Source organism: Danaus plexippus (genome assembly GCF_018135715.1).
Source record: "Danaus plexippus chromosome 16 unlocalized genomic scaffold, MEX_DaPlex mxdp_23, whole genome shotgun sequence".
NCBI lineage: Eukaryota > Metazoa > Arthropoda > Insecta > Lepidoptera > Nymphalidae > Danaus > Danaus plexippus.
The window spans coordinates 2,530,834-2,546,022 of NW_026869851.1; the positions used below are offsets into that span (position 1 = coordinate 2,530,834).

Sequence of the window (15,189 nt, forward strand, 5' to 3'; positions counted from 1 at the left end):
ATATTTCCATTTTATTTTTAAGTTAGCACCATATACTTTTATATTATAATCTAAAGATTAATTTATATAATGTGGTAATGTAGGTGGGTTCCCAAATCAAACACGGTATAATATATGACACGAAACAAATATAAACCTTCACAGGAAATGTATATATCTATACTTAACACACAAATTAGTTTGGAAAAGCATGTAAAACATGCTATAATTATTTATAGGAGAAAAGCAAGATAGAAGCCATAGTTTTAGTCGTTTTAATACACCTGCAATGCATTGAATCGTCTTATAAAAAACACAAACAGTAACGTTGGATAGGATGATTAATGAGCTAGTGCTCTTAGCAATCGTACGACTAACTCTAGTATATAAAGAGGATAGGAATTAACTTAATCGTTATTAATTGTGTGACAAGTAGACTGTTTGGTTGTCGATATGGCTAAGTTACTGGTAAGTTTATCGTTGCTCGATAGCCGCTACGTTGCCCGTCAATGTTAAGGATAAATATATTAAAGAATGAATTGAACATGAGTTAAACATAGATAATGCTTCATTAGTATAAAGTGTTCAGTTGAATTGTTTGTTCCTTCATTTTTTTTTAATATCTATCTATACAATCCCTTCCTTGTCATAATTTTTGACTAGAATTTCATTCTTCCGGAACAGATCGCATAAGCCGTTTAGAAATATCATCAATTTCGTTTTAACAAGTTTCCGTAATTTAAAAAAAATTGAATGTTGTTTCTTTTTGGTTTCTACGTGCATTCAGTACACATTTATTTGAACTTTTATAAATTACAGTGCAGTTATTTACATACATATATTTATCAGAATATATAAGCTATATCCGGAATACAAAAGTCGTACACGACGTAAATGTGTTATTTATATGGCATGGTTAATTTATTTGCAAGAACAATAAAAATTAAGTATCTAATGTCCTCAAAGACACCAACGCGTTTACCTCGTTTAGATTCATCTATACCTATTATTATTTTATCTTAATAAAAGATATTTATCTCATTGTTGTTACAGATATTCGCGTTGCTCCTTGTAGTTGTGGTGGCTTCGGTAGCAGCATACCCAGGTCTTGGACACATTTTACTTTATAGTTTTAAGTATTTAGTATAATTATAGTATTTGGATTACAAGAACAGATTAACGTCTGCAGAATTACTATACGGATAGCCTAATCTTTGATGATTCAAATTTATATATTTTTTTTTTTGGTATCCGTTTACTTGAAGATGTCATAAAAATTCATACGTACACGTATGTATTTTCATAAAACTGTCTGATTAATTATTAAAATGTATAGCTATTACTGCAATATTTTATTAAAATTTATCATATAGTATCTTAATGTTTGAAATTCTTCTGTCGACTTAAAAGAAGTCATCGGTTAAAAGTAATTTGTTTAAAGGTGGTGGAGGCGGCGGCGGCGGCGGTTACGGATACGGCGGAGGTTCCGGAGGAGGTGGTTACGGAAATCACGGACACAACCACGGTGGACACGGCTACCACAACCGTGATCACGGAAACCACAACCGTGGACATCATGGTCACCATGGTCATAAATAAACAAAACATATTTTTGGCCTCTAACGCTAACATGTTGACGAATTTTAACATAGAATAGTTGTAATAAATGTGGCAAAATGTCTATGTAGTTTTTAAATCCAATGAGACCCCTACATTAAGTTGTAGCTTGCCTTTAAAATAAAATATAACAAATGATATAAGCCACACTAGTGACGACACTTAAAAAAATTAAAGAAAATATTTCTTAAATTTCAAATTCCATTCAACTACTTATAAAATGACATATTTTAAAAGATTCTGGACTTATGCAACTGGGTTAATCTAAAATTGCGTCTAATTTATTTCTAAGCATCTATCATCAGTTATTACTCATAACTGACTTAATAATTTATTGAGGAAAACATCTATGAAACCTCTAATGTAAAAAATAAAACACTTATTTAATAACATATAAAATTTTTACAATTATATTAAGAAAACGTACATTTAGAGTTTAAGTCTTCATTTGGTATTTATTTTTCCGAAAAAAAAACTTTAATCGCCAGAAAAAAAACAGTGTGCTAGTTGTTTAAAAAAAAACAATGTGCTAGTTGTGAAGTGAAGCGCGGGATAGAAATATGATTAAATAGGCACCATGATTTAAGATCTTAGCCTGTCCAAAAGGACGAAATGAGAAAAAAATGCAGCACGGGATAGTTTGTTTTCAGAGTAATATTAAAACAGAAATTTTATATACTGTTATATGTAAACGATGATACTGAGCAAACCATTTTATTTTTATACGAGATGAGGTACGGAAATTAATTTATTATTTATAATAAATAAAAATTACGAACGAGTTGTATTGGAAAAGGAGTACCTACGTGATTCTGATCATACTGAATAATTTATTATACGTAACTTGTTTCCGATTTGTTAAAGACAAACTTTATATGTAAAATTTGGATTGAAAATTTGATTGAAGCAATAACTACCAAAATAACTTATGAAAATTAAGCAGTTTATTTTTGAAACTTTCTACAGAATGTTTCCACCGATTTTATAAATCTCAGTTATTTGACGTCCCTAAGATTTGATACTCAGCTCATTCCCAGTTTTTATTTTTAGAAATGTACCTACCTATTGAACAAACTCAAGAATTAAATCATAAATATTAGAAAGAAAATTATTTTTTATATAAAATATATATTGAGATTCGTTAAAGAAAGTAATTTGTTCAATGTTTTATTTATATTTATTTATATACTTGTAGTAAAGCTTACAATGTGGGTACTAACGATAAAGTTGAGAGAAATTACATAAGTGTGACGATTCAAAGCCTTGACAACTTCGCCTTAATCAAACCAAGTCCATTGTTATTATATGTAAGATTTTCACAGTACTCATTTCAATGACACTAAGTTTTTCGGATACTGTGCGTTTTTTTTTTTATTTTGTATCTCCATCTCGTTTCCTTGACAGCCTTGATGACGGGCGCACGAGATGACAGTGTCTGCCAGTTAGTCTTGTTATTGTCACCCGCCAACGATTTATTAATTTTCTGCTCTGGATGCAAGCATAATGCGCTTAATGTGTCGTAACGTCAACTTCATAGTCGATACAAAGATGGAAAAAATAAAACCACTATAAGTAAAACGATGATACGTTATTTATTCTTCTTTTACACAACATTTTTTCATGAAAATCTTAAATCGGTTTCATCAAATAAAAGCATAAAACAAACTAAAGCACAATATTACAAAACCATCTCGGAATCTAAATTTTAGAAAAATACACGTCTCTAGTGCGTTATCCAAATATACTATGAATTCTATTAATTATACATATTTCATTAATTTTAATTTTTAAATTTATAAAGCATGAAACACACCGTTAACAGAGTATAGAATCGTTCTCGATATTTTACAAGTAACTACACATATTATTTTTTTTACAATAGATGGCGCTAATATTAATAGACGATATAGTTTATTGTAAGATAAAATTAAATCAAAATTCCAGTCAGTGATGACTGACCCAGATTCGTTAGTATCCCCAGTACGATCCTATCCCAGTGCGTTACAATATTATTTAATTTCGAAAACAACAATAAGCTAATATCTTCTTTACATAGTAACCATGTATAAATACGGTAAAATCTATTATTTACAATATCTAACAGCTATATACATGTATATAATTTATTATAATAAAAAAGTTTTTTTTTTTTTAATATAAACTATCTTTAAAGCATTTCCATCATTTCTTTCTAATATAAAAAAAACACAATTTTCGATTGAAACCAAACAGTATAAATTAACGCAACGGAACTCTCTTTTTCCTTTATAAAAAAATAAAAATATAAAACACCCTGTTATTACATTAAAAAAAAAAGTTTTAAGATAAAATTTATTATTTACATGTAACAAATAAATTAAATTATAACGTTTTTATATGAATAAATACACAAAAGGAGGTTGAAAATGCAGTTATAAATAAGTTTCAATAAAATTAACACATATATATATATATATGATTCGCTGTCAATAGTTCACAGACTCAGACTTACCATAGATCTGATGTTACACAGAAACTAACTGTCAGTTGTAAACAATAACATAACAGCACATTTTCAATACAAACATGAGACAAATCCTGTCAAGTAACAAATGCGTATATTAGTTACGGAAGCTAGTTAAAACAACATTAAACTTCCATGCCATAAAACAACAATAGTAAAGTAAAATAGGATCAATCCGCTATGTGTTTGCCATAGACAAATCGACTATTTTTTTTTTCACACCATAGACTATATAAACTATTGAACATAACACAATTTTAATACTCATCCTTCCAGTATTTATAAATAGCTTTAATTTAATCAACGCGTTTCAAAATATGTGACCAATAAATCTTAGATCTCGTTAATATAAATAGTTAGTGACTAATACATAATGTTAGCTGAGATGACGTAGGCCTACATATTATTTGCATTTCATTATATAGTCAATTTTATTATACAGTAAAATATAATCTCAAGCCAAGCACACAAAATATAACAATTCTAACCCTGTCTATCACCACCGAGTCTCTACTTTTGCCGACACTACATAACTTGTCGTATTTGGTCCAGATTATATGTATGTAGGACAATGGTCTAGACTCGTGCCGCAAGCGTCGCATATTCTGGCTTCCCGTTTGTTGACCAGAGTACAGGCTGGACATTCCCTGCCACCGGAAGTCAGTGGTTCGATTTCCGGTCCCTTTTTCGACTTCCCGCACATCTCGCACGCTACAGCCGCGTTCTTATTGAGGTATGTGCATGTATTACACTCCCATTTGTCTCTCCTGGTGTCAGTCCCCTCGTCCGTTCGGTTCGGTGTTCGTTCGCGTTCGCCGTTCTGTTTCGGTGTTCGCTTGTAATCGGGTTCGTCGAGCGAGACGACCAGTTGTGCTTTCAAATCGTGGTTTGATTGATTTGCGACTAGAAACAGAGAAGAAATAGTTTTGTTATACAATTGTCTTATCAAATGTGATATTATTTAAAGGACAGAAATCAAAATAGTATATTATGAAATCTACACCCTTATTATTATTAGGATAAAAATAATACTTTTGACTTAAATGATTTTTAAAATGTGCATTTATGTCTACCTGTATTAGTTTTAGAGCTCTGTGCCTTATGGAGGCCATTTTCTAAAGGTTTAATTTTTTTATCAGCATCAGACGGTATGAGCTTGGATACTTTCTTGACTCTCTTGACATCGGCCACACTTGATGATGACTCGAGGTTTGAGTTTTGCTGCTTGATGACGTCCTTCCTATCCTTAATCTCCTTTTTGGTCAGCAGTTTAACCTTATCCGGTGCAACCTTCGGTGTGATGAGACCATCAGCCTTAGGGTTGCCAACGGGTTCTAGGGTTTTTTTCGGTCGTTTATCTTCTGTTTGCTTCTTCATCTGCTTTGATTTTTTTAACTCCTGCTCCTGCTTCAGCCTCATTAAATTCTCGTTCACCTTAGCCGTCCGATACGCGTCTTCGTCATACGATCTATCCAAGTTTAAAGCTTGGAGCCCGTCTTCTAAGTCTAGGGTGGTAGGTTGGTATTTAGATCTCCTCTCTTCTCTGTCCAACCTATCGAGCGTCCTTGAATCTCTGTCCAGCGATTGAGAAAACCCACTTCTGCTATCTCCATGGCGTTCCTTGCTAGATAGATTCCGAAAAACATAGTCCCAACTCTCGTAAGTGCCCATGCCGTCTTCCTTCGCCTTACTCAACGCCGGCTGAGTGTCAGATCGCGGCAGACTGGGCAGGGAGACGTCACTGAACCCGGATTTCGATGTACGTTTCGACTCGGCCTGTCTATTCCTCTTATGGCCCCTATCATCCTGCCGTCCAAATTTACCGTTCTCGTAAACCGAAGCTCCGTCCAGCTCAATCAGCTGCGCGGTGGGCACAGCTGGCATATCCAGATATATCGGCGGATAACCATTGACCGGTATATTTGTCGCGTGTTTTATTGGCGCGTAAACCGGCGTGGGTATCATGTACGGCGTTTGCACGGGGTAATAATACGGGACGCCGTACGGGGTCATAATGGGCACTGGATTGCACTGCATGGGCGGCAGTTCGTACATCATAGGCGGCATTTTGGGTATAAGGTAGGGGTTTATTATGGGTTGCACCGGTTCTTCGACCTGGTCCGCACAGTAACACGGCGGGGGCATCTGATATGACGTGTGATCAGCTTCTATCCTCCTTTGGTCTGATGTCGCTGGTAAATTTGAGTAGATTTCAGCTTCTAAAAAAAAATTGTAATCATTATATAAGCTTATAGGTATGAGCGAAAGTCTTTTTTTTAACCGGCGTCTTGGATGTTGGATATTTATACTATATTTCAAGGTCACTAATAATATTGAACTTAAACATCCAAGGGTTCACGGACGTAGTGATGTGAAAATTTGCTATCGTCTGCTGATTGCAGTTCGAATTAGCAGTTTCATTGATGGAACGAAGGACAAACGACCAGTATCAGGGAAATCACTAAACCATTTTTCACAGACGATCAGAAGCCTTGTCAAATGCACGACCATGGTCATTCGCGTTTAACTTCTATGTTTTGATGTAAGGTATCACTGAATAACACTGCTTTTTTATGGACGGTGCCACTGACCAGGGTGTGGATTACCTGTGCTGTGGTCAAATAGTTGTAATACATACCCCCGCACCCGGCTAGTCTCGCTGCCGCGGAGGAAGGTGATGAAGCTCGTGCAATTCGCTCCCGTGACACCGCCGCCCACGACACTCTGCCGCCGTTAGACCACACGCTCTCCCAGATCTCAGACATTATCTTTAGGAAAAATGACGATATAGGAATGATAATTATATAACATTAAGTACAAGTGAAGAATCGTCACCAATATTATAGAAGGAAATTGTATTCGGCTGTTTGATCCCGAACTTCTTGAAAACAAACAGAAATTCATTAAAATTTTCATTAATCTTCCTAAGGTAGTCTTCACTTATCTATCAGTAGTTATGACATGCATTCTATAAATACCGTTTTCCTTATATTAAATAAATAAAAATTTATAATAATTCTCAATATTTAACAGCAATTACGAGTTAAGTAAAGTAATATAAGAGAAATTAAAATTTTCACACTATTTATTTGGCAACAGATATATTATTTGAAGTATATTATCTGCGTATCTTAGGCTCCTTTCGTATAAATACCTGACACTCGCAGTAAGCGATGATGGCGTCCCTCGATATGGCAGCGGCCATGTCCGGGCACACGGGCCCGTCGAGCGCGAGTTTTCCCGGACCAGATGGTCTATAGCCCAGGATATGTAGAAGGCTCTCGGCACACACCAGGTTAGACTCGACCTCGTGCTTGTAGAAACCGGAGTACAGCTGTCGAAAGACGAAAAGCCAGCAATGTCAGGTTGGAGCCTGTTTATTGATGCATGGAACTATCAATTAATCGTTTCATACTATCCCCACCGCTCCGCATTAGCTCTCCCCAAAGTGGGACTACGGTCTCGGTCCTCTATAATCCGTATTATCCAGTCTTCTAAACTTAACAAAAACCTTACAGATTTCCCAAAATTACTTGACAGCCTCGCGACTAATAAGAACAAAAAATAAATAAGAAACAGCTTCCGTTATATCCTTATTTATTTCTAATACTTTCACGATGACCTAATTAAATTTTTACCTAAATAACAGAATTTTTTTCCCTCCAAACTTATATATTTAAACCTTAACTGAATCGGTAAAGTAAGATTCAGAAAAAGCGATAACAATAATCGAATACGGAACCTCCCTTTCAACAAACTGCTAGTGGTATCTAAAATGTCACAACCCTCACCCGTATTTCCTTATACTCCTTCCTCCATGGTTGTGCCAGCAGGTTGCCGGCGTATCTGGCGATGGCCGCCCAGCCTATACTAGCACGATACGCGCTGTAATCGGGCAACTCGTCTATAGTACGTTGGAAGATCTTAGCAGCCTCTGCTAGTCCAAACTTACACTCATGAGGCACCAGCGTAAGGTATTCAAGGATATAGCCTGCAATATTTTTGTTACTCACATAGGATTTGAGATCTAAGACTTTCGCGAGTTTTCATTTAAATGAAACTAATATTTTTCGTGATCGCAGTTTCCGAAAAGTCGGGAGTAAGTAATTTTAAAAATATTAGTTTCATTCATATATGCTTTGCCGATTCGTTGTATGTTTTTATGTTCGTGACATAAGAAATTTGATATCAGCTGGATATCCGAGGCATTACCAATGATCTGCTCGCCGACCATAACGTTTGGTTAAAAATATTATTAAATAAATTGTAAATCGTAGCTTTATGGTTACCATTATCAGGCATATGGCTATTAATACTTCAATTCACATATATGTGTAAAATAAATCGCAGTAGAGTACAGTAGAGTACTCTAGGCTGCCTTAATGTTGAAGTGGGTATCAAAACTAACCTTCTAACTTTTTCTTCTGCAGTAACTTCTCGGGGCTGTCGTCTACCTCCAAATAGCTGTAATGCGCGTCCTCTATCCGCCGCCATAAGGCGGGCAGACGTTCTCTTAACATAGCATCACCCATCATGCTCGACATGATCATCACATCATTCACATCATCCCCGACGAAGTCTGAAATATTTATTACAATTAAATAACATGCATCAAATTTAAACTAAACCAATGTTTATTCATTACATTGAAATAATGTGAATGGTTTTTGAAAAATGTTTAATTTAGAGATGTTGGATTATATATTCATAATTCAGTTTGGCACTGATCTGGCAACACTATTTGTATTGCTAGCACCATTACTTGTGTTCACTTTTGACAATTGCAATAATTATAGCATAATTTGAACAGATATAAGTAATCGTAGTTAGTATTTTTTTTTGTATAGCATTGATTAACATCATTGATTTCATCACAGTCCCGAGAATATGTAAATGTATTAAAATTGTGCGAACAATATATACAAAATCAATATTCCCACTAAATCTTGGTTTTGGTGGACTTAATAATTGCCACACCAATACTAAGCAATATAAATTTACCGATCCGATGATGCAGTAGAAAATTTTGTGGAGTAAAAACTTTATAGAAATTAAAGTATATTTTATATCTTTGGTTTCTGTTTGAGGTGTTTAAGCTTTTTCTCAGATATAAAATTTAATTATAGCAACAACTTATTTAGGACCGAAAATAATATCTCGGAGCAGCAAATTATGAGGCCTGTGTTGACATTGCTTAGTACAAATTTATTTCATAGAATTTTTATAGTAATTAATGTAAAACAAAAAAATATTAATTCTGGTGCTGTCTTAAAAATTAAAAAAAATAATCTTTCTGATACCAATTTAAGTAGCCATGAAAAATATGTTTTATTCGCATTATTACTTTGTAATATATGAAGTTTTATTATTCATAGCAATTATTAATAAAAGTAACTGTTTCAAGTACATTTTTATCCTGCATTAACATTTTATAGAGTATTTTATGAGTGATTACATTTACAGATGTCAATACACTCTTATCATCAAGTTAAGTATCAATACAAATACAAACAAGTGGAAACAAGAGTGACACATGACTCACCTATAATTATATGAACAATTTCAACGGTTGTGTCTTCTAAATTAACAATAATTTACTAATTAGTCTATTACTTAATAGAAACTTCTCTTTTACAGTGTTACAAAGTTCAGAAACAATGTTTTAAGTACCATATTTTATGAAAATTATATTATAATAGTATTTTTTAAATTATTGTTGAAGTTAAATGGATTGCATACCACCATACATCGGAAACATAACATAAATAAAGATGCAATGCGCACAAGTGACACACAGTTATTGTAAAAAATAAACGCGTGACACTTATGTAAATTGATACACATAACGCGATATGTGCTCTAGAAAATCTATCACGGCTTTTAAACGCTAAAATATTAATTAAGGTAAGTCTAGTAGCTTACCTTGCAGGCATACATTCTTTCCTATATGTCAAAATATATTTCAATGCACCGAATCTAGAGCGGACAAAAATAGTTCACCAAAAATAACAGAGCTTGAGTATATTATTTACACGATATAAATATAATCCGCAATTGATTTCTTCAATTATTCCTTTATTTTATTATTTCATACAATATACCCAGTTATATCAGCGATAAATTTTCTTATGAAAACAAAATTTATATGATTTTGTTTTGACGTTTCCCTGGACTGTACGTAAGACGACAGCAGTCAGTACTTGGTAGAGAGAAAATGTAGATAACACACAGGTAATAAACGGCACAAATATTAATCTACTTATAAATAAAAATTTAATTACTTAAAATTAGGATAATCATTTTTCATTATAAATAAATTAATAAGAAAATGACACAAAAATAGTAAACGAATTCGTCTTTTGAATTACAAAAACAATTGAATTCGACCTAATATCTGTTTTTGAAATATATATGTTAGAAATGACTTTTGATATAAATATTTAATTCAAATTTATCAACTAATATTAATATTAAACTGTTACTTACTCATTAGTTGCTTATTAGAAACATTCAAGTACTTGAAAAATGGTGAAATATATTGTGTTTATGGATCCAATAAGACAAGAGGAAATAGAAAAATTCTACGATGTGAGTATTTATTAATTATATACTGTTTACTTATTCATTAGAATAATTTTTTGTCTGTGGCAGTAGGCATGTCAACTACATAGAGAATATTATAAGGGATATCCGAAGCGATACCATCCGCTGACCTTCTTCAAGGAGCCACAATACATGTTTCAATGTCCTCCTGAAATGTCTCAGTAAGAATAATCCCGTAATATTAAATACATACATGGGAAGTAATAATAATGAATTGTAAGCTTATATTTTATAATTTCAGGGTTTATTTAAGCTTCCCACCATTCCACGTGAAATACAAGCAACCAGTAGCGTTGCCTTCTTCCACAGACCGAACATCAGGTTTTCCAGCGTTACCCGATAGAAGCCTAAAAGCCCGGTTTAATAAGGGACCTTGTAAAGCATTTGTAAGGTAGTAAAACAAAAAGGGTTGTTGGGGCAAAACGGAGAAAACGAAAAAATATTTAATTTAATTTTTAATAAACCTATTTCGAAGGTATTTCGCTTTTTATTATTATTGTTGTTTAAATCACCTCCTAAAGGTATCTTAATGTTGTGTTAATGTTCTCATAACCTTTTATCATGAAGAGGACTAACTTTATTAAAAAAGGAAATAATGTAACAGATGGACCAGTTTAAAAAAAAATATAGTGAAGGCTATTCAAATTTCTAATCGGAACTTAACGAAAACCTTCAGGAAATATTTTAACCACGCCAAAGTATTATGGAGTTTGATGCGTATTTTATATGACTTCTTCTGACTATTAACACCCTCCCACATAAGATTCGATTGATGAGATATTCTTTATTACCTAAATTAGATGCTTTGAAAATTAAAGTATTTGTGATTGAAACCTTAAACCTGTATTTCCAATAAATAAGCTTTAAATTCTTTCTTTATATCGAAGTATGACAAAATAAATAAAAAGAACACTTTACGACAAATCTTAAATCGTAGGTTTATAAAAAGAAAGTAAACTTTTATTACAAAAATCGCGAAAAAAATTATTAAATCAGAAAATATCACAATAATAGTAATGAAAATAAAGAAAAACAAGTACCAGACTATTGTGATTACTTTTTTTTTCGACAAGAGGCAGTTAATATAATATTATTCTTATAAATAATAAATATTCTCTAAATATCTATAAAAATAAGATTATTAATCGGGTGGGACGTAAAACTTTCATTATAGTAAATATAACTTACTAACTTACAAACATATATGAAAACTCAAAACTTGGTAAGTACACATAAAATCATATAGCATTTATAAAAACGAAAAAAATAGTTTATGTCAAAAGTAAGGATGTCTTAGAACGTGAAGATAATCCAGCGCCAAATACAAAATTTCTGTTGTATTTTTAACAAGTACCTACAATTATTTTAAATTACAATGGACATATATTTCGTAGATAACGCCAGACAGGATGAAATTGATACATTTTATGAGGTATTTCAAAATGTCAGAGTATATCAAATACGTTGATGTTTTCTTCATGATAGTTAATTTCAGGCATGTCAACGTCATAGAGACTACTATAGAGGCTATCCGAAAGCTCACCATCCATTGTTATACTTCAAAGACCCCGAATACATGTATCAGTGCCCAGCAGATATGACACCGTAAGTATTTATTTTTGTACCACGACATTAAAGTGCATGACATGACATAATAACGACAAAGCTGATAGTACATTTTTTTACAAATCAGTATATACGATCTTAAATCTAAATAAAGAATCTTAGAAAACCTTAGATTAAGAGTACATTTCTTGAAATGTTTGGAAGCTATGGATTTAATAGATGGTCTACCATGTACCATCTTTTTGACCACAACTAGGCTAGGCTAGAGCCTAGTTGTGGTCAAATTATTGCAGCTCGAACATGGGCTGGCTCGACTGGGAAAGTACCACCCTCTCACAGAGGATCGGCGTGAAGAAGTCTTTAATGGCTGCATTTCGTCCGATGAGTGAAGGAGCCGATTGGCCTTTCCCATTTCCCATCCTTTCTCATTTCTCACCCTTTCCCTTTTCCTCTCCCTCTTCCCCAATCAAGGGTGGCAAAGCATCGGCAAACTCTGTTTTGAATGGGCGACGCTATTACCTCCATCCGGTAGGCCGTCTGCTCGTTTGCCCCCAATATCATTTAAAAACAAGCTTCAATATGCTCTTTATATAAGACAAAATAAAATTTTCAATATATGCTAGCCTATACCGCCTCCAAAGACGACCAGCAATAGGTACACATATATAAAGTTATTGATTAATAATCCGTCACTATTTTATTCCAGGACATATTTAACATTCCCGATGTACTTTGTGAAGTACAAACAGCCTGCAGTATTACCTAGTAGTAGCGGTCGCACGAGTGGACTGCCCGCGCTACCAGACAGAACGCTCGCCGGAAGATACAATAAAGCCGCTTGTAAAGCTTTCGTTAGATAAATAATTAAACATTTCTTACTTATATTGCATTTTATTTAATACAATTATAAAAATTGTACAATAAATTTACAATTTTTTTTACATATACACAACTGTTATAATCTGAAATAAAAAGATGAAGTAAATTCAGGTATCCTAGTGATCATTAACCTGAATTCAGCCAGACCGACACTGCCGCTTTTATCAAGGTTGACTTTTTCTAATATCTGAAGGGAAAAAGCATTATATATGTCATACATATAAGATTTAAAGTAAGAAAGAGTAAGAGAATAAAATTAGTATTTTAGTAGTTTTGAATTCGGAATAACTTATATATCAGAATATTAATGATATACACCAAACATTTCACGATCAGTATTGTAACCACAGATAATACATAGTGTTTTAATAGAGACTCTGCATTAGAGAGGAAAGGTACTTAATAAAATTATCATTATAAATGTCAACTGTCAACATATAATTTTTCAGTCTTTATAATTTAATGTTAATGACAGAAATGAGTTTATTAATTTAAAACAATCATTACTCACAGTGTTAGCAATTTTCATTTTGTCTGCCTGGGTTAGATAGTTGGTGCGATTGTTTGGATCCCATGTTATTCTATCCAATATATTACAAATATCTTTTGCTGTTATTTGATTGTCCTCATCTATATCTGAAAAAATCGACACTTATGTTTACCTTAATAATATTAGTATAGGAAAGAAATTCTTTTACGGCCTTTTCTTTTTATTACTATTTATTTCTATTCATCATATCTATTAAACATTATTTTTTTTTGTATACAAAAAATATTTAAGAACGGAATATATAAGGTAAAAAAGACATTTGAATGAAGAAAGATTGAACTTTTTGTTATAATAAAAAATATTATAATAAGATAAATACAAATTAACATTTTATACTCTATGTAAAGAACCAAAAACACGTAAATCTTATACTTTGTGTTAATTACATATATAAAATTGCGATGTTAATTTTTGACCCCCTCTAGTGTTTTCTGGTATTTCTTATTACCAAAATAATGCTTACATATTTCAAATAGGTATTTCCCGTGACATGGAACATAATATCTAACCAATAATTTAAAAAAAAAATAATAATCATACGGTAAAAAAAAAAGTACCAAAAATCTTAAAAGCCCAAGCAGCCTTGACTTCTGCCGGGCAGTCGTAGCTCATGGCGGAGCACAAGTCAAGTAAGTCCTCAAACGAGAAACAACCGTCTTGGTGAGACGAAAAGACGCGAAACAGACGATCCTGGAATGGATTATTCTGGCAACAGAAAATAAGACATAAATCACTAACCGTTTTACAAAAAATACAATTTTAGAAACGAGCTCATTAACAAATTGTTATGGAAAACCTATAAATATGTTTAAAAAAAAATGGCACAGGATAATATGATGCACTAATATTGGTTTGGTTTTTCGATTCGAAAGAAAGAGTTTCTTTCTTTTAGATGTCTCATTTTTACATATTTGTTCAATAAAATGCAAAGGAACTGTACTCAGAATGAGGTAGACGAAAAAAATCACTCACCTTTAAAACTTCGAATTTAGCAATAATATCTGTCTTTTGCACCCTATGATTGTAGTCCATGGAAATTTTTTCCGGATTGATTGAATGGAATTTTTTCATAAGACTAAAAAAAACATACTTGCGTCAAAAAACACTACAATAAACGACTGTTTAAGCTAGTCAAATCAACTTACTATAATATTTGTCCCTTGTTCAGATACGTTAGCAAAGTGTATTCTTCCAAAAGATCCTCAGTTAGTCCAGGATACTTTGTTTGAAAAGCACCCATGTTTTATAAATATTATTAACGCTTAATATCAAATGCGGTTCTGTAATTAAACCGTTGGTAGAAGTGTCTATTACACATTAATTATTCCCCCTATCTTATCGGATCACTTTGTTGTTGATAAAGTTTTAGAGCTTGATTGTTGAAATCGAAAATAAACAGATTTATATACGTAACTAAAGAAATTAGACTACCAACCCCCCCCCCCCTCCCCCCGGATCTTAACAAGTTACACTTCAATAATAATATAAAGGT

The 15,189-nt window shown here is 32.8% G+C and overlaps 5 protein-coding genes across 8 annotated transcripts; 3 read left to right on the forward strand and 2 right to left on the reverse strand.

The window, feature by feature from the left end:
- Nucleotides 1-305: 305 nt before the first annotated feature.
- On the forward strand, nt 306-1,660 carry LOC116771843 (uncharacterized). The gene is made up of 3 exons (XM_032663827.2): nt 306-447; nt 1,033-1,084; nt 1,421-1,660. Exons 1-3 carry the CDS (start codon nt 433-435, stop codon nt 1,576-1,578), a joined length of 225 nt encoding a protein of 74 aa, XP_032519718.1. The 5' UTR covers nt 306-432; the 3' UTR covers nt 1,579-1,660.
- A 1,509-nt stretch (nt 1,661-3,169) lies between these two features.
- On the reverse strand, nt 3,170-10,164 carry LOC116771818 (uncharacterized). Of its 2 annotated transcripts, none has more exons than XM_032663794.2 (7): nt 10,022-10,164; nt 8,508-8,678; nt 7,891-8,090; nt 7,254-7,433; nt 6,738-6,867; nt 5,173-6,318; nt 3,170-5,002 (listed from the first exon to the last, which is right to left on the reverse strand). In XM_032663794.2, exons 2-7 carry the CDS (start codon nt 8,647-8,649, stop codon nt 4,653-4,655), a joined length of 2,148 nt encoding a protein of 715 aa, XP_032519685.2. In that variant the 5' UTR covers nt 8,650-8,678; nt 10,022-10,164; the 3' UTR covers nt 3,170-4,652. The 2 variants fall into 2 exon arrangements, with proteins under 2 accessions (XP_032519685.2, XP_061384019.1); XM_061528035.1 differs by lacking the exon at nt 10,022-10,164 and adding an exon at nt 9,642-9,719.
- Nucleotides 10,165-10,227: 63 nt separating this feature from the next.
- Nucleotides 10,228-11,180, forward strand: LOC116771874 (uncharacterized). Of its 2 annotated transcripts, none has more exons than XM_061528037.1 (4): nt 10,228-10,330; nt 10,604-10,687; nt 10,754-10,863; nt 10,944-11,180. In XM_061528037.1, exons 2-4 carry the CDS (start codon nt 10,625-10,627, stop codon nt 11,095-11,097), a joined length of 327 nt encoding a protein of 108 aa, XP_061384021.1. In that variant the 5' UTR covers nt 10,228-10,330; nt 10,604-10,624; the 3' UTR covers nt 11,098-11,180. The 2 variants fall into 2 exon arrangements, with proteins under 2 accessions (XP_061384021.1, XP_032519757.2); XM_032663866.2 differs by having other exon boundaries at nt 10,243-10,330; nt 10,593-10,687.
- Nucleotides 11,181-11,939: 759 nt separating this feature from the next.
- On the forward strand, nt 11,940-13,150 carry LOC116772213 (uncharacterized). The gene is made up of 3 exons (XM_032664320.2): nt 11,940-12,134; nt 12,198-12,307; nt 12,975-13,150. Exons 1-3 carry the CDS (start codon nt 12,078-12,080, stop codon nt 13,126-13,128), a joined length of 321 nt encoding a protein of 106 aa, XP_032520211.1. The 5' UTR covers nt 11,940-12,077; the 3' UTR covers nt 13,129-13,150.
- On the reverse strand, nt 13,140-15,111 carry LOC116772212 (calcium and integrin-binding protein 1-like). 2 transcript variants are annotated; one of them, XM_061528036.1, is made up of 5 exons: nt 14,843-15,111; nt 14,670-14,772; nt 14,255-14,402; nt 13,659-13,777; nt 13,140-13,334 (listed from the first exon to the last, which is right to left on the reverse strand). In XM_061528036.1, exons 1-5 carry the CDS (start codon nt 14,935-14,937, stop codon nt 13,224-13,226), a joined length of 576 nt encoding a protein of 191 aa, XP_061384020.1. In that variant the 5' UTR covers nt 14,938-15,111; the 3' UTR covers nt 13,140-13,223. The 2 variants fall into 2 exon arrangements, with proteins under 2 accessions (XP_061384020.1, XP_032520210.2); XM_032664319.2 differs by having other exon boundaries at nt 13,659-13,783; nt 14,843-15,106.
- Nucleotides 15,112-15,189: the final 78 nt, after the last annotated feature.